The sequence below is a fragment of the Danaus plexippus genome, chromosome 8 (genome assembly GCF_018135715.1).
Source record: "Danaus plexippus chromosome 8, MEX_DaPlex, whole genome shotgun sequence".
Taxonomy (NCBI): domain Eukaryota; kingdom Metazoa; phylum Arthropoda; class Insecta; order Lepidoptera; family Nymphalidae; genus Danaus; species Danaus plexippus.
Window position 1 is genome coordinate 6,559,729 of NC_083542.1, and position 25,381 is coordinate 6,585,109.

Consider the following 25,381-nt stretch of genomic DNA (forward strand, 5'->3'; position numbering starts at 1 on the left):
AACAACTTATTTTTTTTTGTTTACTCCCTTATTTTCTTGTTTTTGTTTTTCATTCTGAAATCTAAACTTAAATCATAATTTATAACAATATGTTTTAAATAACATTAGAAAATAAGAAGATATAACATAATATTTATTACACGGTCACTCACAGTGTCAAATAATTCTAGCAAATGTAAAAATTCCGTCACAAAATTCATATCAAACCGAACAAAAAAATAATTTCATAAGATAACGTTCTTTGATGGCAACATTACAATACTTGCCTTTATAAACTCTAAAACCTTCCGTAAAGACCCAATCAATGGTCTCATACTTCTAATTTAAGACTGTACATAACACGAAAATATAATTTGTATAAAATAGTAGACATGCATGTACAAATAATATTATTTTGCATAAAAAGAATAGAAAAGCATTACACAAAGTTATATAAAATTTATTGAAAAAAGAAATCTCTTATAGTATCTTGGTGCAGGCGTGCCCAGATCAATTTAAATAACAATCTCAATTTGTCTTCCTTTATTTTTAGGGTCTCATTATTAAGATTGAATACAGATTTATTAAAAAATATATGAAAGGAAACCATAGCACCCCAAAATGTTCTATATCATTTTAAAACAATGCCGCAATACCTAATTTCACGCTCGCCCATTGTCCTTTTTTGTGATAGCCCTCGAAACATCCAGATAAGTGTTGTGGAGCTATTGAATTTCATCTCGCCTCCAAATCTGCAGCTTGTTTGATAAATATAAAATAAGATTTATACGACACGTTTATATTAGGAATTGTTTTTTATGTTGAAATTGCTCCTTATAATATATCGCGATTTAAAGATAGAAATGTTGTTAATACTGAGAAATGTGGTTTTATTGCATATACCCTATTTCATTTGAGTGTTAAGTGTATATTTATCCAGGAAAATAAGATAAAATTGTGTTTTTTTCTTAGTACTTCAGCTTCACATTTCAGACGAATACTTACTTGAATTACTTTCATTAATTTAAATCTACTATTATTGCTTTTTAAACGTTAAATTTAATTGAAATCAAAATACATTTTACCAACTAAGTAATTGCACTTAAGTTACATTCCATCACTTAGCCTTTGTTCTAACTAAGTTTCTTAATTAACTCACAATTTGAGACGAATACTTTCTCCTTGAAAAAAAGTTACAGATAAAAATGTAATTTTTATATTTAGGTATATATATAATTTAGCTCACATTCACTCTACATTTAAGTTATGTGTACCATAATGTGCAACATTTGTTTGGCTTATAAAACCCTCTTTGATACGGAATAACACTCAACATCCTTTATACGTACAAATATTATCGATTTGTTATTGTAATTAAATTTTATTGGTCTTTGTTATGTATATATATATATATATATATATTGTGTGTGTTTTAGTATATATATATATATATATACATATACTAAAACACATAACTAAGCCTCGTACATAACTGTTAGACTTAATTATATCACGTTTTAGATATTATTTTCGTTTGAAATATTTTAGGTTTCGAAAGGAAAAAGCTAATTGTAATTCCTCCATCATTCCAAAAGTTTTGTTCGGTTAGTAATAAAATATCCGTGGGCCTAAGATACCTTCTTCAATTAAATTTCAGAGCATAATACGTTTAATTTAAAAAACTTTTTCATTAGCAGAGCTCCTAATCTTGATTCAAGAAACGTTTAATACTATTTACAGCTCTCTTATCTGTCGTTGGGGTTCAAGAGTAATTAAGGTTTCGAATGCAATTAAAAAACTTTCATCTAAAAGCCGAATAACAGATAAAAGTAATTTTTCGTGTTTCTAAATATATAAAAATAATTATATATCAAAAGATATTTTAATTGCTGATTTCATATTGCATTTTATTTTAATTTAGGATTTTTTTTATTATTATAAAAACAGGAAACAGTAATTCCAGTCATTTTATCATTTATTTCAGGGAAACTGTTCACAACGTTCGTTGACAATTCCCCCGACTGACTAGCGACGTAAAGATTGATCTCTTTGATGTTTATTTTGTAAAAAAAAAAACTTGATTTTATTGTACTTTGCAATTTTGTTTTACGTTAACATTTTGAAAATTTATGCCTTTTGAGCTACGTAATTCTTATTAAATTAAGTTTGTAGTAGGTGTAAAATTAATTTAAAATTACCGTATATTGATAATAAAACATGTATTTTTTAGTGAAACAAATTTTCTTAATTGGAATTATTTCCATTTTTGCCTTTTTATAATTTATACAATGATAAGAATTCTGAACAAACAAATGGAACAAGTCATAGTTTAAATAGATAAATATGTGAAGAACTACGATTATAACTAGTTTGCAAAATAATAACATCCTTGTTTACTCGCTATTTCAAAATCTATATCAAACAAAATTGCAGTTGGTTTTAGAACGCCGGCACGGGCCGGTCGCGTACAGAATACTCAATGAGATGAACAATGGATCATCCGGATATTGCCTGTCAGAACTAACCGACACTGGGTCACGGACTAGACACGTTTCTAGCCTTACCTGCGATATTAAAATATATCGCTTTTGGTATATTTCATATAATAAATAAACCGGGCGTGTTTAAAATAATATGAATTTACGAAACAAATTTATTGTTTGTATTTATTTAATGTCTGTTTATCACGTTTTTATTTTTTATACAACTGTTTTGTTTTTTTTTTAATATATTTTTTCTAAAATTATTAAATGAAATGTTGTAGTAGAAAATAATAAACGTTTTTTATTATATTTTATTTTTATTTATTTGTTACTATGTACATAGTTACTACGTCAATATATCGCTCTTGTTATTTCGGTGTAAATACATTCTAAAGATTTTTTTAAGTCATCCTTTAAATTTTATAATTTGATGGTTTCTACAAAGTTTAAAAAATTTAATTTAAAGCCAAAATACAAGACCTAATTGCCGAGCAGTCCGGAAAAAATCCTTTTTAACCACAATTTCAAATTATAACTCAAAAGTTAAATAGCCTTAACAACATTTGTTCAACTGCTAAGTTGCCTTCAATAGAAAACAATAGACAAGAAGGAACGAGTAAATGTAAATCAAAATAAAATGTCGTCTAAGGAAAGTTTTTAAGAACCCACTTAGTAAAATCAACCTCTTGCCATTGTAAAACCGGAATTAACAAAAGCATCCTCTTGTTAAATGTTGAACAATAAACCAGGCTCAATCTCCTGCTAACTTTATCTTCCAATTTGCAGTGAACTTATTGAAAAGACAAGCATGGGTAAAGGAAAAGTTTTACCGAGCAAAGTTAAAATCTATAGTTGTTCAGAGTTATTTTCAGTAAAGGCAATTTGTGCTCTGAAAAAGTAATCGTTTGTACTACAAACGGAGAATGGATGTTGGACAACTCAAAACTATTTGTAGACACGAAATATTTGACAGTTTTGCACTGAAAGAGAGGCGTTAATTTTTACTTCAATTTTCATTTCCGTAACATATCCCGTCCGAAGAAACTTTTCAGTTTTTATTCAGACATGACATGAACATAAAACAGCGATGTATGTAAGTAAATATTTATGATCTATAAAATTAACCAAGCGCGAGTCGTCTGTCGCATAGTATGCTAATGTCTTCTCATGTCATCTCTCCCTTTAGTTATTTATGTTAATATTGATGACTACCAAGTAGGTACCATTAACTCACTAACGAAATTCTTGCTTTGTAATGCAAAGCACGAATGTCTATAAGATGTTTATAGTTTGTGTTTCATTGTAGTTTGTTCAAGTTCGCTTTAATTGTATAAAAAAGTACAAAAATAGCCGAAGTGACAATGAAAGCAATTTGGAAGGTTAGTCTAAAAGCATGAAGGTTAAATCGCAGTGTAACTGAATTGCGCTATGGATGTAAATCATCCGTTCAATTGGTGCTACAATTAATGTAGTAGTATGGCTGCTTCCGGGCTCATAGCTTTGTTCGCGTTAACCTTTGTCAAATACACTACACAAAGGCTTTACAAAATTATGTAACAATAATAAATATGAAAGCGTATATGAATCCTAACATTCGCGTTAACGTTTCATTTACTTTTTAGCTTTTACACTATAATGTACCTACTTGTTTTGTACATTTATTGTAATTAAAGAAATAATTACGTATTTTATTATTATTATTTTTTTTATTTATAAAACAATTGTAGTAAAAAAATATGTTGTAAAAAACGTGATACAAAATATTTAGGATAACCTATATTTGACAAATTAGCACTCAAATCCGTTAAGCAGTTGATTATTTTTTTTTTTGATATGGCTTTATCCGCACTGAGATCGTCGGGTATTTTTGACAAACTCGCTATTATATTAGTTCGTCAAACAATAATAATAGTTTTTTATTTGAAATTACAATAATTTAGAAATTAACTGTTGCTATATGTAGCTGATATAGAAGCCCTTTAGGACATTTGTCTAGACCCGACACAAAAATTGCAAAAAATAGTTTGCTTTTGTTGTGTCATCATTAACAATCTTGCAATGTAATAAGGCTGGTGTATACTTAAGAATAAAAGTCCCCAGATAAATTAAAATAGTTTATAGCAAAAAAGCAAACATTATAATAAATGTTAAGATAGATATGATTTAAATTACGAACAGCGGCTAATTATTATATTGCCAGAATAATTAATTGTAATTGGAAAACCCAAAGTACCTACCCTTTGTATTGGGACTGAAAACGAGGAGGGCGAGATAAATTAAATTTCGTCTGGCTCACGGTGACGATTTTTATTAAAGGGTTAAATTCTATCCCGTTGTCTCTGTCAGTTAAAACCGAGCTAGATCAAATTCCCCTTTAATCCGACTCGACAAACAGCTTTTCACTGCACAAAATATCGCTCTAAAAGGTTGTGGAAATGTAAAATATTTAATTGTTCTTAGCATATTCCTTTTTAATATGCGATTCAAAGGCTAAAGTTAAAATTATTTAACTATAACTTTACGTACGTATTCTGTTGATATTTAACTTTATGGTACTTAAACAAAAAAAATCACAGAAATCCTTTAAAATAGTTTTTGCGTGAATCGTGTTGTAAGTAACATTAGTGACTAACTGTGCCAGCCGAAATCAACTTAAAATAGCCTAGTAACCTCTTAATACACCAGCTATCCGCCCGTGGATATCTTATCAAAATCGATCTAGCCGTTTCAGTGTTTATTCGAAACAAATTTAAATTATTATTTTTTTATATGTACGGTTATTTTAAGATTATCAGCACACACGATAATTTTTTTCGTAACTACTCGTACAGACAAAATTATTTGGAAGGGATTCGTTAATGATTTTAAAGGCTTATGTAATAAAACACACGCTGTATTGAAGGTAATTTCAACCTTAAGAAGCATTTTAACTTTGAATTTATATATACATATAAAATTATTGTTCCGGTCACGTTATTTTTTATTCCTATATTAAATTGGATGAAAAATTAAACACAAAATAAAAAACAATTAACAAATTCATAACATTCGCTTTAACTGTTTCAAATAAATTTAATAGAATATTACAATGATTCCATAGTTCTTAAATATAATCACAAAAACGATCCCCAGCCGATATACATCTGACACAGATTATGCACACTCGTGGCTTCAGCTATCAGATGCTCCACAAGACCTTCTGGTGACAGGGACAATGAAAACTCCGTATTTTTAGTTTTTACCTGAAATTAATACATTTTAACCAATTCAATGTAGTGATTAGATATTTTTTACTGCTCTTATATTATATTGGATTGGTGTTAATGTTATATAACTCCAATAATAAAGAAATCGTTATGTTTTAAGTTAAGGCATATATTTCCAACAATATGAAAAGTATACGATCATCCCATTATAGAATTTTATTATCTATATATAAAAAAATGTTCAGTTGAAAGATTAAATAATTATCGATATTGATATCCAATATATATAATCTGTGTACTTCTACATGCTACAGGTTTCGAAAAAACGACTGACCATCCCTCTAAGACGCTGCAGTATATGTTTTAGATGTAACTTCGCCTGGTCGTTGGTCCTCTCTCCCGTGTCGTGTCTCTTGTTCCAGGCGACCAGAGGGTCATACACGAAAGGACCAACCACAGACATGAGAGCCTCCGTCTGAGACCGCAGCACTCGCGTTACAGCCTCACAGCATTTCCTGCATAACATGGGAATTATTAAGATTTTATATTAAATAACTATGGATCGAATGTTCGTTTCTGTATTATACATGTAACGTATATCAATAAAGCAACACTATAGTAAGTTAATACAAAACATACAACTACCCTTATATTTAATGTCTTGATATTTGACCGAATAGAAGAAAAACATAAAATTTCTAGTTCTTGAATCCGATTTTTAACTCGCTGGCTTTAGAATCGATTTTAAACATCACTTAAAGCCGGCGTTTAAAAATTCTATCGTTTTGAATGAAACATTTAACCAAATCACACAAACTCTTCCATACAGTTGAAATCCAAACCAGACAAGGCTTAGAACACTAACCTGTACATGCCGTCGTGTTTGAGAGGCCCCATGGCTGCCTGCATGTTGTGTGTGAGTCTGAAGGGCACCCGCTCGGGCCATTCGAAGCTCTCACCCCTATTGAACAGGCAGTTGAAGTCCACGTGCACCGTGTCACCGTTAGTGGAGTCGAACGATATGTTCTCACCGTGTCTATCGCCTAGACCTTGGTAAGTGGTATATATAGATATATATAAATGTAAAAATAAATAACTAACAGATCCCCTAACTCACAAAAACATTACAGTCGACTTTTTAATAGTGAGTAACAACATATAGTACGGGATCAGATTGAAAAATGTTTTTGGTCGTAATAAATAAAAAAAATAATTTAATTAAAAATATATGTTGCGTTTTATTCGGAAATTTATGTTAAGTTTATTGCATATTAATTAAAATATATTAAAATTACCACGTTATATACATATGCTAATATAGAAAAATTAATACCATTACTTACCTAAAATATAACCGACTATGGACATAACAGCAGTGGTTCTAATATACGCTGACCTCGCCTGATACCTGTATTGACATTAAATAATTTCTGATTATTATTGAATATTTCAAAAATGTGCGGGAGAGAGACTTCTACAAAATATTTGCGAAAAACACTTACACACCAAAGTGTATACATTAAAATATGTACATAATTTGAAAATTTTGAAATAATTGACTTGAGACTCATCATAGTATGTGAAGCGTCTGTTTCCCATTACGCGAGAATCGAGGGAATTAACAAACTTACAAATTAATTTATATATGGACATAATTGCATAAAACGATTTTTGAAAAAAAATGTGTTAGATATTCATATATAAGGAACATTCCACACACTAACACAACTCTGACACATAAAATAGATGTGTGTTGTCACTGAATGTCGAACATAGCGTAATTTCTGTACCACTATTGGCATGAAATAATCAATCATGGTCGAGAGTCGATCGTTAATAGATAACCACATAAGAGAGAAACAATTTTTTTTTCATACTCATTTCATATTTTATATTATATTTTATATTACTTTTGACAAAATTTTCATGTAAGAAAAAGTAATTTCAGTGTGAATTTTTAAATACCATCCGTATGGGTCCGAGAAGGTCTTCCTGAACCACTCCTGGAAGACGGGCGGATGTCGCGGTAGTAACAACCTCTCGTATATATCACGCTTCTTCTCCACGCTGTCGTTACTTGAACACATCATTTTCCGAAGCTCACTGTTGCTGGTTTGAATGCCTAAAAAAAATACATTATTATTTTTTTTACAAATTTGAATCGTTTCCGGCCAGGTGTGTTTTAATTTAAAATAAGAATTTGGTCCAAAAATTACCTTTCTGTTTATATATATGTATCAGGATCGGTCGTAATCCAACGAGATTGGGAACCCATTCTATCAGACCACATTCCTCGTTGAGAGGCAGGACGCTGTACGTCCTTATATAAAGCCGTCTCTTCCTAGTTTCAGGCGCGTCTTGAAGGAATTTATTAACGACGCCATTGAATTCCATCAAACGGAAATCTTTTCGCAGGTCGTCTTTAGGTTTCAACATGATGATGTATTTCTTTCCGTCTGAACCTAGAAGAACAAAAAAAAAATTGTCATATTATAATGCTACACATACTATTCTGTAAGAGAATTTAAAGAAGTTGAAGGAGGTGAATAGATAAAAAATTGTTTATTAGAACAGTTTATTTTTTTATCATAAATGTCGTTCGTTGGTCAGAACTAAATATAGTTGTAAAAGGAACCGTCCTGCATAAGTATATAGCAATTTTAAACTTAACTCACCGACTCTAGTCATGACACGATAGTTTAATTACAAAGCAACTTGAACGAGATATATCCGGAGTCGCAAGTTCGAATCCCGGTCGTTCCGATGATATATGCATTCCATACTTTACATTTGAATTTTTACACGAGTATTAGATATCTATTACCCTTACCTATCAAGGTAACCTTTCTGGGTTGCTGCAGAGATGGCAACCTGGTAAGTTGTTCCTGAATCCCCGCTATATGAACCTTCGGCTCGGTTGGTATACTGAAGGGCATGTCGCTCGCTGCTTTAGACGGAAGAACGATCTTGCAGAACTCTTGGAACGGCATCATTATGTGGCTGAAGCTCTCCGATTCGAGAAGACGCGGCAAAGTTGGCACCAGACTCGAGACTGTTGCAGTCTAGAAACGGTAAGTAATAACTTAATATAATGGGGCAGTTATAAATAAGTTACTCTCTAAGAAACATCAGCGTTATCATTTTTAAATAAATATTTTTTATTACATGTTTAAAAAAAAAATTCGTAATATAAGGATTATTTTAAATGATTTCAATGTATATGAAACTAATATTTTCGGATTACTACGCTCTATTTTATTATTTTTAAAAACCGTGATCACTATTGACGCAAAGTAACCGAAGCGTCGGGACTATGAAGCTTTTAAAAATAACAATACAACGCGTAGTAATCCGAAAATATTAGTTTCATTTGAATAATACTCGCGAAAGACTTAGAGCTCATTATGATTTCAATATGACACAGATTAAAGCTGATATATACCGTCGGTGAGACCAACCATAACTTTCCCGGCTATCGGCTTGTTACACAGCTCGATTAGCTTTTCAGCAAGCTGTTTGAAGTCACGCACTAGCTTGCCCAATGGCTTGAGTCGTGCATCGGCTAAAACCTGTTCGCATCGAGCCACGCGAGCAGGGTAACTAGATTTGAGCACGCACAGCATCATCCATAGAGACTGTTGCGGGTAAGCCGCCAACAGTTTCACTATAATCGCCTTCAGCTGGTTATACACCTGGAATGTCCAGAATAAGAATATCAAACATTTATCTGAGGACCGTAAATGACAAATATTCCATTGTATTGTGTAAAAAAACATACAACAACATTTATTTTTAATTTTCATACATTTAATTCCGTATTCTACATATTATTAAGTCAAAGCAACACATATATAGCATGAGGTACAATATCATAGAAATAACCTGATTTTCGTCTCCAGATTTTTTTTAAATTCATTTATTAAGTGAATACTTTTACCTCTATTTTTGGGTGACATATCCTCGATATTATTTGTGAGAAGGCCGTAAAATATAAATAAATAGGCAACTTTTCAGAATAAGTTTTTATAACTTCCGTCATCTGGGTCACTATTGCGTGAGAATTTGGATCTGCTGACGACACTTCCACATCCAGCCTGGAAAAAAAATATTTGATCACCACAAAGCCATGCTTAAACTCTTAGGAATAAAATATAATTTTTGAGAAAAAAATGTTCCATTAAAATTATTTCATAGAAATAACGATAATTTAAAATTCTAAGCTGTATCTATAGTATTTTCTAAAGATACGTCGTTTTTACACTACTCTTTCCTGAGTATGTTTAATTATATTTAGTATTAACACGAACTAAAGTAACGAATACATAAAAAATATAAGTACCTGATATTATAACCTTTTTTTTTTTTTTTTTTTTGATGACGCAGGGAAACTCTTTTTACGAGCCGTCTCACCGGCCTTGGTGGGGCCGGAGAGGATGTGTGAGACTCGACCTGGGCAGGTCCCTACTCACTAAAACCACTGCGAAAGCCATCGGCCGCTATGTTGGTGCACCCCGGATCTGTCAGCGACAGGGCACACCAGCGACTGGCCGGTCCTGGCAAAGACCGGACTTACTCCCTCGGAGAAAGGGGGCGATCCCGGCAATTAGGATCGCCCCGACGACGCCGGGCTTTCACAGGAGCCGGGTTACCAGCCCGACCCCAGCCCGGGGCGCAGGGGCGCTATTGGAGGAGGCGTTGATATCGCCCCCGGCGCGCCCCCGTCCGTCGTCTGCGGAGGGAGGGTGCATCAGCCGCAACCTCCCGTTCCCGCTCAGATGCCTCCTTCGTGGACATAACCGTCTCACAGAAGGAGGACACCGCCATCCAGGACCTGTCACTCTCAAGCATCTTCTCCGCGATACTCGAAAGCGACAAGCCCACTCCGCCGAGCGCCGCCACAAGGTCTTGGCGCTGCGCAGCCCATCTCGGGCACACCTCGAGGGTGTGCTGGGCTGAGTCCACCGCAGCGCCGCACTCATGGCAGCCTCCTCCCGTCTCTCTCCTGGCCACCCGACACAAGTAGTCACCGAAACAGCCGTGCCCGGTGAAAACCTGCGTCAGGCGGAAAGTAACCCTGCGTCAGGGTTTGCGTTTCCGCCTCATCCAACGCTCTAGGACCGGACGGAGCGCAGCCGTTGTACGTTTACCGTACGGCTGGCCCGCCAGGTCCTCCCCCCACTCCCGCATAAGGCGCGACTCCCCCTGCCGGCGAACCGCCTGGATCTCCTCTGACGAAGGGTTCTCTCCGAGAGCCCTCCTACCCGAGACGTAAGAGAACACCTCGGCGAGAACCGACGCCACCAGATCCCAGGGCGGATCGCCAGCAAGAGCCGTCGCTGCGGCCCAGGAGACCGTACGGTACCCCCTAATCACCCTCACCGCGGGTGCCCTTTGCGCCGAGCGCAGTAGGGCCTTGACCCCGCGGCTCATCGGTCGATCAGCCCAAACGGGAGCACCGTACGTGGCTATACTCCGACAGACCCCAGAGTATAGCCGCCTGCAAGCTGCGCTGGGTCCTCCGAGGTTCGGGAGGAATTTCCCCAGCGCACCTGCCGTCCTCATGACCTTCGGCCCCAACTCCCTGAAATGGGGCACGAAGGTCCACCCTCCGTCAAGGGTGAGCCCCAGATATTTCATGGTCAGGCTCACCCTGACCCTCCCTCCTCCTATGAGAAGGGTGGCACCCGGCGGGGGTCCTTTCCGCCCAGTCCCGCGGAAGAGGAGGGCTTCGGTCTTGTCGATTCTGACCCGAAGCCCCAACCTCTCTATGCGGCTGACCACGAGATCAGTACCGACCTCGGCCAGCCGCGCCGCCTCCTTGTAGCTCCGTCCCCGGGATAAGACGAGGGTGTCATCTGCATAGCAAATGACACCCATCCGGGGAGGAGGCGACTCCGCAGGACCCAGTCATACCCGACATTCCACAGGACAGGTCCCAAGACCGAACCCTGTGGAACGCCGTTTTCGACTGTCCACCACTCTATGGACCCCCTCCGGTTCTCGACTGCCACCCTCCTCTGGGAGAGGTAGTCGCCTATCAGCCTCCTCAGATACAGGGGCACTCCGAAGTACTCGAGTGCCACCTGTATCGCGCTGTGTGGGAGGCTGTTGAAGGCGTTGGCGATGTCCAACGACACCGCCAACACTACCTCTCCTCTGCGTTCCGCCTCTTCCGTCACCGCCCTCAGGCGTTTGAGGGCATCGACGATCGACCGACGGGCTCGGAACCCAAATTGGGACTCTGACAGTCCCGGGCCCGAGCCTTCCTCCAGGTGCCGAACGAGACGGGTGGCCATTATCTTCTCCAGGGCCTTCCCCGCCTCGTTCAGCACAACCACCGGTCGCACCGCCGAAGCCGAGTCCAGAGGCCGGCTGCCTTTTGGGAGTAGGCAAAGCCGGCCTTCCTTCCAGGCCCTCGGAAACTGCCCGGACCTCAGACAGAGGTCGAACAGCTCCCTGAGGGCTTCCCCGAGGTGCACCAGGGAGAGAGCAAGAACTCTCCCGTGCACCCCGTCCGGACCCGGTGCGCTTTTCTTACTCTGAAGGCGAGCCAGAATCGCCTCCATTTCAGACTCCGTGACGGTGGGCGGAACGCGTTCGCCCTCTTCCAACGTCAGCCGGGCCATTCTGGGGGGAGTGAATCCCGCAGGAGCGTCGGGGAAGAGTTCCCCCACGATCCCCCTCAGAACAGCTGGCTGGAGCACTTCCGTTATGGGGGCCGACTGGGCGCAGAGCTTGTTCCGCGCCCGCTTGTATGGTCGGCCCCAAGGGTCTCGATCGAGACCCTCCACCAGCTCCAGCCAGGCTGCCTCCTTGGCCCGGCAGATGGCCTGCTGCAGGATCAACTTTTTCGCGACGTAGATCCTGTACAGCCGGCCATCTCGCTCCTCGTCCTGGGGGCGGCGTCGCCTACTCCGGGTATATGCCCTCCTGGCCCCGTTGCAGGCGACCCGGAGGTTGGAGATATTCTCCGACCACCAGTACACCGCTCCCCGCGGGGGGGGACGTCCTACGGGACCTGATATTATAACCTTAGAACAGACAAACAAATAGTAATTTCAGATTTATTATAAGATTTAGAGGTTATTAAGTGAAAATATAACCTACCATATTGACAGCATCCTCGGCATACTCTGATACAAGTACTTATGTCCATATTGCAATGACTTTCCATAGCTATTGAGAGCGTAAAGCCGGCGCGACCACATCATTTTAGTGTTCGTGTCGATAGAGCTCACTTTCTCGTAATACGCGCCCAAACACACCTTTAAATTGCAAAATTTTATTTAATCATAACTATGAAGTTAATTTGTATCATTTATATAGAGTTGTCCCTCACCAGACTCTTCTCCCAATGTTCAAAAGCGTCAACTGATTCCTTGTAATAATTGATGTTAACGTTAACGTCCACGCTGCTTGTCTCGTCGTTGTACTTGGCTATCAACAGTTTCGCTTTAGCGCATGTTTTCCTGAACAACACGCCAATGATATATAGAAAAATTTATGATTGTCTTAGCATGATGAAGTTTTTTTTATGCTAAAGGGGGCTAACGAGCAGACGGCCTACCTGATGGAGGTAGTACCGTCACTCATGGACGAGTTACTTGATACAGCTAGGCTCTACCACCTTGAAAACTTATCCAAGTGTCATGGTATAAAAACAAAATGATAGTTATTATAGACTAGTCTGGCACCACTAGTACAATTAACAACTCCCCTCTATATATATGACTCGGTACCTCTGTTCCGGTGTGAGCGTATCAGTTGAGGGGAAAGCCTCCTCCAGTCCCCGCTTCAGTGTGGTGAAGGCGGACTCATGTTGTCCACGTGACCAGTACATCTTGGCCTTTTCTATGAACAACTCCGGCGGTTTATACTCTTCAGCGTTGAGGATGTACATGTAGGACTAAACGAAAATATCCCATTATTATTTATCATTTTAAAACCTCTCTAGAATAAGGCGTACATGTGTGTTAATGAATAGCAATACCTGTTGAAAAATACCAGCCTTTCTCGCATGTTTCGCGCTCTGTAGCCAGAAATTTCCGATGCACGCCTTTAACTTGTTCGCCGTTGCGGCGTGTGTCGGTTCTAACAGCTCCTGCGAATATAGTAACGTTAATATAAATTCCTCTTCTAAATAAATATATACATATATATGACATATATGTGTATAGTATAAATGTATAAGTTAGTGTCACCTGTGTTTGCTGCAGCAATATCCTTCTAAGTCTTAACAACGGTTCAATAGTTCGTACGTCGGACTGTACTACGGCTAGCCTCAGACGCCATTCACTAAGAAGTGTGTTTATCATTTCAGTGCTCTGTTCATTTCCGTCTTGTAAGTTCTTCAAACTGAAATATACATTAGTATATTGTATAAGTGACAAAAGTACGTTTTATTAGCTAAGACATCAGTTTGAAATTTAAAAAAATACAAGAAATATCTAGAGATTTCCAAGAAATATGCAATTATTAGTCTGAGTAGGTTTGTTGAAGAACTTTCTCGTGTACTACGCTGAAACGTCACTATGTAAATTAATTTTCTACAAAAAAAAAAACTAAGACGTTCTTAATTTATACTTCTTTAAATATTACACTGTTAAATAAATTTTGGTGAACCGATATTATTTACATATTCGACGTATTCGCTTGTTTTATGAACATTCAAATATATTTATGTTAAAAAACATTTTGATCAAATAACTACTGGAGCTTCATAGAACCTACAAATCATTAAAGATCTGCTTTCAAATCTCAACAGATATTTATATTCTCTAAATATAGATACCAATTGAAAGGCATCGACGATCATAGAGCATTAGTGCTGTATTGGAAATTTAATGTAATGATAAACAAAACTCCACCTCCTTTTTGAGAACCATAGACAACACACCTATGTAACAACTCCTGCGCATGTTGCACTTCTTTCACGATATGCAAACCTAGAACGCTTTGATATCCACCTCTAAGGGCGTTTTCACCCTGACTCTCGCCATCCATCTGCAGGAGTAATCTATTTATTGCGTTATCGCAGGTTACTTTGAACAAATCTTCATCTTGTTTGCGATACGCTAGAAGAATTCTACCCATAAGCAGACCCCAGTTTTCGCGGGACGGAGGCTGAAAATAACAGAATTATTTACATCAAATATAAGGCGATATTTGATAAATGTTAAACATTAAAAGAGCGGTACGCCAGACAATTAAATCGTTGGCGGTACATGATAAATAACAATACCAGCTGACAGACATTACATCTCGTCTGCCCGTGTTCACGGTTGCTGAGAAGTAATTTATAAGTTATAAAAAAAATATTAAAAAGTAGTAAATCCGAAAATACTAGTTTTATTCCGATGAATACTCGCGAAAATCTTAGATCTCATTAAATGTTCAATAATATATCTCAAATTATATGTACGATGTATAAAAATAGAATTTTATAAAACCATGAAAATAACAATAAAAAATCTAATACAATAATAGAAATGAGAAGAATAATCAAAGTAGTACAACGAGACAGAAAAAACAACGATATATTAAATTTTAATTAGCAACTGGCACACTATATTTCAGAGGTTGTGGGTTCGAATGCTGGTAGTTTTGATTAATTTTTTTTACTCTACATTTTCAAATTTAGAAGTTTAATTATTGTAGTAATAGCTTAACATTGCTATAATGTTAGAATTATATTTATACGAACAAACATATATAATGAGAAGTTACTAGTGAGGTTATCAAATACTCACTACAGGTGTATTAGTGAGGTGTTCCAGCTGCTCAAACCGTCCCAACCTCCAGAGCGGCTCGGCGGACAGCTCGACGGGCGGCTCGTCCTGACGCTCGCTCAGAAGACGGAGGGCAGTGAAGGGCTGGTCCAGGGCTAGGTAACAATCCGTCATGCCCTGTGTAGTATAAATGTAATAACATAATTGGACACTATGAAGTGGGAACTTACTTTATTTTAATAATCATATATGTATTTATTGGCAATTAATGTTATTATATTCACACCATAATATTTTTTTAACTTAATAAATTATCTTCTCTAAATAATCTCATCTACAGCATTTTCTCTGTTTGACGTCTATAATGAAAAACTAAATAGATGTTTGAACATCGGAATATATATAAAGATATTTTGCTTACAGACCTTAAATACCTGCCCTACAATAAAAAATATAGTATTTCGTTTCATGGTACGATTGTTAGTCGTACTCGAAGAAAAATGAGCGATGTAATATTTAAAAAGCCTATTTTAAGTATTTTACAGTTTGCTTAAAAATGATATATTTTGTATTGTCCTACTTCATAAATTTTTCATAAGTAACATTAATTTCATTTGTGAAAATTAAACTAAAATTAATTTAAAATAAAATCTTGTTTTCTTGCAGATTTATTTTCATCCCAACGAGTAAATAGAACACATTTGTTTTGTATCTAGTATTACAGATACTATTCTTGAAAGTGTTTTGTATCTGTTATCTGAAATTCTTAATTTAAAAGTTTTTTTTTTTTTTAATTAAACTGGATAGTGATTGTCTATTACTAAGGTGGAAATGATGTCATAGGCGGTGAACTCACTACCGTAGTATCAGAATTATTATCAGTATCTTGCATTTTCTATTCAAAATACTTTGTACGTGGTATTTTCTACACCTGATAAACTTATGCAGGACTTAAGTGTTGTCAAGTCACTATTATTATTCTAGATTATGGTCATATGAAAATCCGCTACCTTAATTACCTTAACATTTTTACCGTTGCTTCGATCTTATTCAAACAGAACAACGTTGCTAGTTTTGTATTTTGTTACTTAATAATAAGTTACTGGCAGGAACAGTAACCCATTTCATCCATTAACTCCTAAGTTTCGCATTTTATTAGGTACAAAACTTATATTTAATGTTCTTAGATTTCCTGGTATATACAATAACCTCAATATATGATTTTTTTTCTGAATCAAATTGAATATAAGTAACACTACAGGGTGCTGCTTCAAGTACTTAAAAACAACTTGAAAAGCTTTTATTTTCAAGCTTTTTATTAAATAAAAATTTTGCAGGACAGGCTATGGACTATGGGCTATCAAGAAGAAAAAGAAATATAAGACATGACCCCGGCTTGACTTATAAAACATGATTCAAGACAGAAAACACAAAAGACAAGGCTGTATGGACTTTGTTCTCGTTGCCTGTCCTGAACGGGCTAGTCCGAATCTAACCTGCAGACTGTGCTCGTCCAGGTGTCTATGAGCGAGTCGTTCGTAACAGAGTGCAGCGTCCTGCAAGCGGCCGGTCACCACCTGCACTAGAATCAACTCCTGCAAAGACGGCTCAGCGCGCTGGATCGATAGAATTCCTGAAACGTTACACCTGTAAATTACTACATAGTACTAAATAGAGTAATGTACTGACTAACACTTTACAAAAAAAAAGTTATTAATTTACTTTATACAAGAGAATTGAAACATGGGCACGTAAAATTTGGATATTGTCGAGGCAAGAGTGAATAGGCTTTTCCTTCCTGCTAGGACAATGATTTAACATGTTCTACGGCTTTATACTGAAGGTATTCAGTTAAAATGATAGTCGAGTACCATTCTGATAATAATTATAAAAATAACTATCGGTAAAAATGTATACCCTATTTAGATTAGAAAACAAAAAATAACATGTAAAGAAACAGAATCGAACCCCGGACTGTTTTTAAGTCGCATTTCTGACGCTTTTCAAATTAAAATATCCTGTTCTTACTACAATCGTAATCTAAATATCTAAATTTTATATTAATTAATTAATGTGTTTGGTTACTTTTCACCTCAAATGTTCACGGATATATTACATTTTCACAGCCATACTGCCTTGATATTATGAATGTATATTAGTTTACTGTTTATAATAGGCATTAACAAATAACTATGAATGTAAAACTGAGTAATTTCTGGTTGTTCAGATAATTTGGCCAACAGCTCAAACAATGCTACGAGTATTTCATCAATAATATAAAAGTTCCACACATACAGTATTTATAGGTAGGGCAGATTAAGAAATCAATTAATAGATTTGTTTTTTATACAAGTGTTTATATTGCTATGTAGTTTTAGGCTCAAGTATAGTGATGTTAGAAGTTTATTTACACAGAACCATGCGAACGTACCAGAGACGGAATCCGGTTCGTCCAGCAGCGCGTATATTTCAGCAAGGAAAGGCAGCTGTTCCTGTATTCTGTCCTTATCTTCGTCCATATACATTTCTAGATATTGCAATGCGCGTTCCAACTCTCCACATGCGTAATTCCCTCTTGCTATAGCCAATTTGTCAAACGAATCCATAAATTTCTTTATTGCTCTGTTAATAAGATATACGACGAGCTATTTTAAATAGAAAATTATTAATAAAACACAAAATTAATTATGCGTGGAGTCCCTACGCTCGGAAGAAGTGAAACTTCGTAATTTTGTAATGAAAACAGGAAGGGAAGGGGGTAGAAATAGATTTTAAAGGAATATTAAGTGTTCCTCTAAGACAAACTTTAAAAACATTACTTACAAAGTCACAATTGATTGTGCGCATGCATTCGAGCTCCACGCATTCCCTCTCGCTGTCCCCCCCCCCCCCCTCCCGAAGCGTTAAACGTTTACCGCAACCTCGTTAAAGTCGCATAAGAAGTTTCACTTCAAATACATTAATAACTTACTTGTAGTTATCATTTTCTAACGGTTTCTGTTTGACATTAGTCCATTCAAGGAGCCAGCGATTCAAGAAGTCGAATAAAGTGTATATAGTTTTGCTGCATTTGGTCTGAAAGATTTTTTATTGTTTTAAACAAATATATCTCTAAGAAATGAGCATATTACCTTGTTTTAAATTAATGTATAATCTCACTTGATTCCCTTCTTCTGTATGAACCGGATTTATGTTTGGCGTCATTTTTATATGTTTTAATATTTTATACTTTGATCTCTCAGTAGAGACACTGCGGTCATTGTTAGAATGTTGACCTCCTGAAACATATTTTAGATTTTATTCTTTAAATTAATAAAGAAAATATCTACATTTGTGGCTAAGTTACATACATTTTATTAATAAGATAATATAAAATAAGTCGTGATAATATAACGTTTGTGATATAGTATATATATAGTTACCTATAACAGCCAATATCTCCTCTTGTATGTACCGTATGTTATTTTTGGACATTATAGCGTGTAACAAAACATATGGAAGGAAGAGGAACAGCGTTCGAACGTCACGCCGCATACTGGGGTGAACTGTACGAAGAAGATCCTTTATACTGTCGGATTCTACTACATCAATGAGCTGTCCCGACCAACTGAAAGTATTAGAATTTAATGTATAAACTTATTCTATATATATATATATATAGAGTCTCGGAAACGGCTCCATTTTTAAATAACTTTGAATAATCAATCCAGTTGTCTAGCGTTTGAAGAAGTTTTTCAAGCAAAAAAAAACACTTTATCCTGCTTTCCTGACATAACAACTTCTATGCTATCAAACAATACATTACAACAACGATATTCCTGAACACGATTTAAAATAAGAAAACAGCGAGCGAACCCCGGTTACCAGATATGTATTTTTATATTAACATAAAACCACCTGATGCATAACTGAAACGTGACTTACTTGTGTGCCCATTCCAAAAACGTAGTGGCGTACATCGATCCGAATAAAGGATGAACTTTCTTTGGCTGTGATGGATAGGCCAGTGTGTACCTTTAAATAGAAACGATATTAATTTTGTAGCAATAATAACAACGAAGGTGTTATATACATAATGTATCATATAAAAAAAATACCTAGAGCTCAGCAGTGGGGACATTAACTGATGCATGTTTTCTGAGAAGCTATCCCACACTTCCTTCTTAGAGCCGTTCGGGGATATACCATAAGTTTTCAATATCTCCTGTATACTTAGAGCGTAGCAGTCCATATTCTGTTGTTATAAGAAATATTGTAAGCTTAGATTCATTTTATAAATTTTAAGACAAATTAATATATATCACACCATAGTATCCTTCTCGTATTGAAAAGCTCTAGCCAGTTCAGTGAGAGCCGTAGCGGCAAAGCAATCGTCGTTAATGGAGAAGGCGAATGGAGATCTATCAGGTTGGACGTACTGGCGCGGGAGATGACCAGCTTCTATGGCACCCAGTTGACCTAAGCAGGAACCACTCGCCAGGGACACTTGAGGGTTAATGTCCTTGCAACCTTCAATTAAAAACAGTTTTTGATTACACTACAAACAACTGGTTTTTTATTACGTCTCCAAGGCTTATATGTTATGGTTAAAGCCTGGCTAATATTCTTTGAATTTAGCACCATTGTTTGAATATACTCTACATTTATTCGTAATAATGAATAACTAAAAAATTACTGGAAGTTAATACATAACAAAGTAAATTTCTACAAAACTTAACTCGTCGGAAGTTGAAACAAACCAGCAATATGCAAATCACTTTAAAATTGTTAATCATGAGATCACGCAGCGGAATATTTTTTTATGAAGAATATATTTTTTGTAAATATTAAGGGCATTAAAATAATCCTCAAGTAATTCTTACCAATCAATAGAGAATCAATGAGTTCAACAATGACCGCCTCAATCGCTCGGCCGCCGAATATAGATCTATGTATTTCACTCCTATTATTCTTCAATAGTTTCTCCATGTGACAGAAGACGTTGGCCTTAATGATGGGTATGTCGTGATTCAAATGCTGCAAGTACCATTTTATTTGATCCTGAAAACTCTCCGGCTGTGATCGCTTAACGTGTCTCTTAATCACTGCTCTTACGTTGTCTGATACATTCGAGTCTTCCAAGAAGAACAAATTTGATATATGAGAACTAAGGAGGTTTTCGTTTTTCAGAATCATGTATTGGAATATGCTATTAATTTCATTTGGTGCGTAATCCATCTGATGCAATAGTGGCGCCGCAAGATTGGATAATAGGGGTCCCAAAGAACTGCTGTCAATGTTGTGGATGAAGGCAGACCATGCCTCTGCGAGAATAATAGGAAATTCCTTTGCTAGAGGCAAAGCCGATCTTAAGGTGGCCAAAATTTTAAACCTTAATGGCGTTAAATATCTAGTACCCATTAATTGCATTATGGCAGAAAAACTTTTTAACGCTTTACGTTTAACTGACAAAGCCACTTTGGCATTGACGAGCTTGTGATCGAAGTAAGCTAACACTCCTAAAAATTTCGGATTAAGAAAGTCTGCAACTTGCGCTGAACTCTTGAGAATGTTGCCTTGGGGTGAAGAAGCGTCTAGGTCGTGATAAGCTAAGTATTTACAAGCTTCCAAAACTTTTTGTGGATTACAGCAGTACTGCAAAAGAAACTCCGTCAAAATAACCCTTAAATGTTTCTTTATTAGATTCAGAGTGGACGTTTTAGTCAATCTCTCAATGATATCAAAGCATTTTTTTGCTGTTTCCTTTGATTCCGTTAAATAAACATGGACATATATGTGCGGAAATCTCTCAATAAGGAAATCTGAGACCGAGCATTGCACCAGAACCGCTATCTCTTCTATCATGGATGGAACTTCCTTTACAGTCACCGAGTATGGTATGAGATAAGGTAAAAAGTGATGGATATCTTTGGATATAAAATCTCTGTATCCAACAAATCCGAATGCTCTAACGACTTTTAGAAGAAAAATAGCAAAATCTTTTCCATTATAAAGGCTGCACTCCACAAACAACTTGCAAAAGTCCTTCTTATATCTATGATACACTTGATTTGGGGTCAGATCTTGATATTCGCAAACATCTCTCAAATAAACGATAGCCTTCGGTGCTAAAGAACACTGTGGATGCGTAATGAAGTAGACTAATAATTTTGTTATTGGCAGAATTAATTTTTCATTATTACACAGTCCTAGACTCTTAATCCGGTCTAAAGTCTGAGTTTGGTGATTGTAATCATTATTTTCTAGACTTGTTATTGTTGATTTAACAAGAAGATTCACACATAAATTCATTATCATGTCACGATTTGATATCCAATCCTGGCCTTTGTTATTCTGAAATTATAAAATTTAATTTGGTGGTAATTTGTGACTAAAATTATTTTCTATGATTCGTCACTCACCTGAACGTTAATGAATGGTTTAAAAGTTGTTAAGACGTCATCTAAATATTTTTCTTGCATTATATCTGTTGATACTCCGTGATCAAATATATAGTAATGATTGCAAAGCCTCTCAACTAAATTCCAATAGTCTGTACCAAATTCAGTATCTTTTGTATTAATAAATTTTACGAATAAACTTTGTAAACCGCTCAAATATGAAGTATTACTGAAAGTCAACATCTCAGTCTCTTTGTGGACTATTTTGCTATTTTTTATAGTCGTATCATGGCATTTTTTGCAAATAACATTTAAAGAGAAATTTTCGTTACTGAATATTTCTTGACTGTTACCGCTTGATACGGTTTTAACAATGTCATAATGTCCTAATGAAATACACACAATAGCTGGTAATATTCTCAACACTTCAATCTGACATCTGGTTTCTTTGGACATGAAGGCGGGAATTAAAATCTCTCCGATAATTTTGCTTGCAGATAAAATTTTGTTTACCAAAAACAGTGGACATATTTCGATAATCTGAAAAAATATATAAAATAAGACGTCATTAGCGACGGGTAAATGACCCTAAAGAGAGAGATGGAAAGTTTGTTTCATGATATATTTATAAACTTTCTTTACTAGCCGATACCAGCGACTTCGTCTGCATTGTTTGTTTATATTAAGAAGTTTTCGTTAATATATGAGAACATACATCACTAAATAGGCTTTATATAAGTATATTTTTGACATAAAAGCAATATTCAGTTATAATTAATGAAAAAATCATCAACATAAACAGGATTCGAACCCGCAACATCCAGAGTATAGCAACAAATGAACTGGAATGTGAAAACTTTAATTCTACCAAACAGAGTTTATTAAAACCCTCATTTCATAAAACTTAATATCTTTAGATAAGGCTCAAGTGTCTAAGAAATAAATCCTAGGAAATTTATCATTTATTTGAATTATCATTTATCATAAAAAGAAAATGTATATATAATAATTTAAAATTCACAAATACCTGTTTTGATTGTAATGAATCTTTGTTTCTCATCAGGGAACTGTACAGGAATGTTATAATCTTATTCCATTTCTCATGTGCAGGGTTCTTCGAAATAATCAGTTTATTCACTAACAGATACTTTAAGATATTCAACTTAATATTATTAGTGAATAGAAAGTTCTGCTCTGTGAACATATGAGAGTCCTGGAAGCATATGAGTTGAAGTACAATGTTCACATCATCTGCTATCAGATTTGTTTGCAAGCTTGCTGTGCTCACAATTATGTTCATTATCAATTTAGTACTTGTTTCGTTACTTATTATAACACTTTTCTTCTCTTTTACCAACCTTACTAGAGTTAACCAGACCAATTTAATCTCTTGTTTACTTATCATATTAGTTTCTAACTTATAAACTTTTCCTATAATAACTTTCTCTAAAACGGACAAAGCGCTTAGACATCTTGACAAGTGATGATTTATAAGAAATATATCAATATTCGGTTGGTCACAAGCTTTTACAGATGTTATCACAGATATAATTCTATTTAGATAAATATTTTCATTAAAATCAGTTGCTTTATCTTTTATTCTTTCTGTATTAATATGTTCAACTATATGAGAACAATAGAAATCTGCCAAACACTTTATTTCATCACAATCCATGTCAACAATATTTGTAAAATCATCATTTAAATTTATTTTTCCGCTCATCGATAAACAAAGCAGTTTGAGATCTTTATTGAATATTCTGTTTGATGTATTGCTAAGAACAACATTGCATATATCTGTGTAATCATCTCTGTGTTCAATTTTCAAACTGTCTCCTACAATTTTAATGAGTTCCATATACAATAAATTAAAATCAATCAGCATCATATTATCAATTTCACCTTTATCATGCAATACATTCAATGTTTGTATCAAAGCTTTCATGATAAGGAGTAGATTATTATAAATATTTGGAAACATCTCTTGGAACTCACTCACGGGTACTTTACTGATATTCATTATTAAATTATTGAAGAATTTTAATCCCGCTAATTTCATATCTATACTAAAATTTTCTATTGCATTTAATATTTTATCAAAAATACCATTTTCATGACCCGTCATATTACAAAGAAGACTGGGTGGGATACTTTCTGCCAATAATCTTAAATTTATGCTTATCAATGTTTTGCATGTAGCAAGATCATTAACTTTTACATAAATTGGTTCCAATTTAATGTTTACATTTGGTATTTGCACTTGTTCTGGAGTAAAATTCTGTATTAATAACTCTGTTTCATTACTTCTTGCAAAATCACAGTAAAATTGTAAAAGATTAGTTATAATTGTATAATATTCTGAGTGGATTTTCTTGTAAAATGAAGCTCCATTAATACATAAAATATTTAAAATTTTTAGTTGGGCATCTTTGCTGGTTTCATGTATCCTGAAATTATAAAATTACTTCAATTTTAAATTTACTTTGTAAAAATAAAATAATTGATAATAACTATTAATTACCTGTGGAGTGCTTCAACGGAGCTTATATAAAATAATCTTCCAATAAGCCATGTGTTAAAAGCACAATAGTATGATTCTGGACAATTAAAACCTCCTGGTCTAGGAACCAACACTTCAGATAAGTCTCTACAGTAAAAAGAACATTTTAAAATAAACTTGTTACAAGTATTAGAAATTAGTCAATAAAACTTTATAAACACAAGTCAACTAGATGTTAATGTTTGTCATAAAATAATTCAAACAAGAATAAAAAATTCACTATTTTATTATGATTGATTTTAATGTGATATCAAGTCTGGTGCATAAAATAGTTAGGGTTATTTTCTGAATAAAGTTGATTTTTGAAAACAATTATTCAGTTTTCCAATTATCAAATCATACCATACCCTGATAACTTTAAAATGGAAGTCAACAAATTAACCAATCCGTCTTCTGCATGCTCCAGGTTTTGAAACAATACGTTTATTGGAGCATTAAACATTTGCCAAACGTTAAAAGGCCCATCACTCTCTTCTTCCATATTTTAAAAACTCACCAAAATATTACACGGTTTAAAGTTTTTATGTATGTTTAATATGTCACTTACTAGAAACTTTTGCAATTAAAACTTAAGAGCAGAAAAACTTTCATAATCTTATATTTGTATTATACGACATATTTTTTCTAAACTGTAAAGTATGTAGCAACTATAAACGATATTTTAAATTATCATGTCAAAATCCAAAATACTTTTCCCGCTTCGCTTTTCCAATTATTTTGTCAACATAAATGACAGACCTGTTTTTTTAAACACATTCTTAGTTACGAGCAGGCTAAGATTTCGACTACAATGCCTCGTTTGATGAATGCCATAGAGATAAAAGGTAATAATAAGCTTGTGGAACTTTGGCAATTCCAGGAAAAAATAGAACTTTTCTACGTGTTGCTTTTAAATCTTTTCGATTTGTAATAAATGAGGGAAAAGGAGCAGTTCGAAATAGCGACTTTCTTTTTTCATGTTCTATACCTACCATAAATCCAAAGTAACAGTGCAAAAGGGAATGAAAGGATCATTAATTCAAGATAGTAGAAGCAAACAAAAATT

At 35.3% G+C, this 25,381-nt stretch overlaps 1 protein-coding gene across 1 annotated transcript; it reads right to left on the bottom strand.

The window, feature by feature from the left end:
* Positions 1 to 5,482: 5,482 nt before the first annotated feature.
* On the bottom strand, positions 5,483 to 25,055 carry LOC116772496 (serine/threonine-protein kinase ATR). Its single transcript, XM_032664711.2, has 29 exons — positions 24,684 to 25,055; positions 24,298 to 24,423; positions 22,804 to 24,223; positions 21,798 to 22,316; positions 20,259 to 21,729; positions 19,703 to 19,905; positions 19,494 to 19,630; positions 19,321 to 19,410; positions 18,819 to 19,003; positions 18,556 to 18,674; positions 18,368 to 18,471; positions 17,828 to 18,018; positions 16,893 to 17,029; positions 15,418 to 15,573; positions 14,565 to 14,791; positions 13,870 to 14,023; positions 13,659 to 13,769; positions 13,408 to 13,574; positions 13,008 to 13,137; positions 12,776 to 12,933; positions 9,606 to 9,762; positions 9,127 to 9,360; positions 8,499 to 8,730; positions 7,885 to 8,130; positions 7,634 to 7,790; positions 7,012 to 7,076; positions 6,534 to 6,717; positions 6,003 to 6,183; positions 5,483 to 5,704 (listed from the first exon to the last, which is right to left on the bottom strand). The coding sequence occupies exons 1-29, from the start codon at positions 24,815 to 24,817 to the stop codon at positions 5,576 to 5,578; spliced, it is 7,524 nt and encodes a 2,507-aa protein (XP_032520602.2). The 5' UTR covers positions 24,818 to 25,055; the 3' UTR covers positions 5,483 to 5,575.
* Between the last annotated feature and the right edge of the window lie 326 nt (positions 25,056 to 25,381).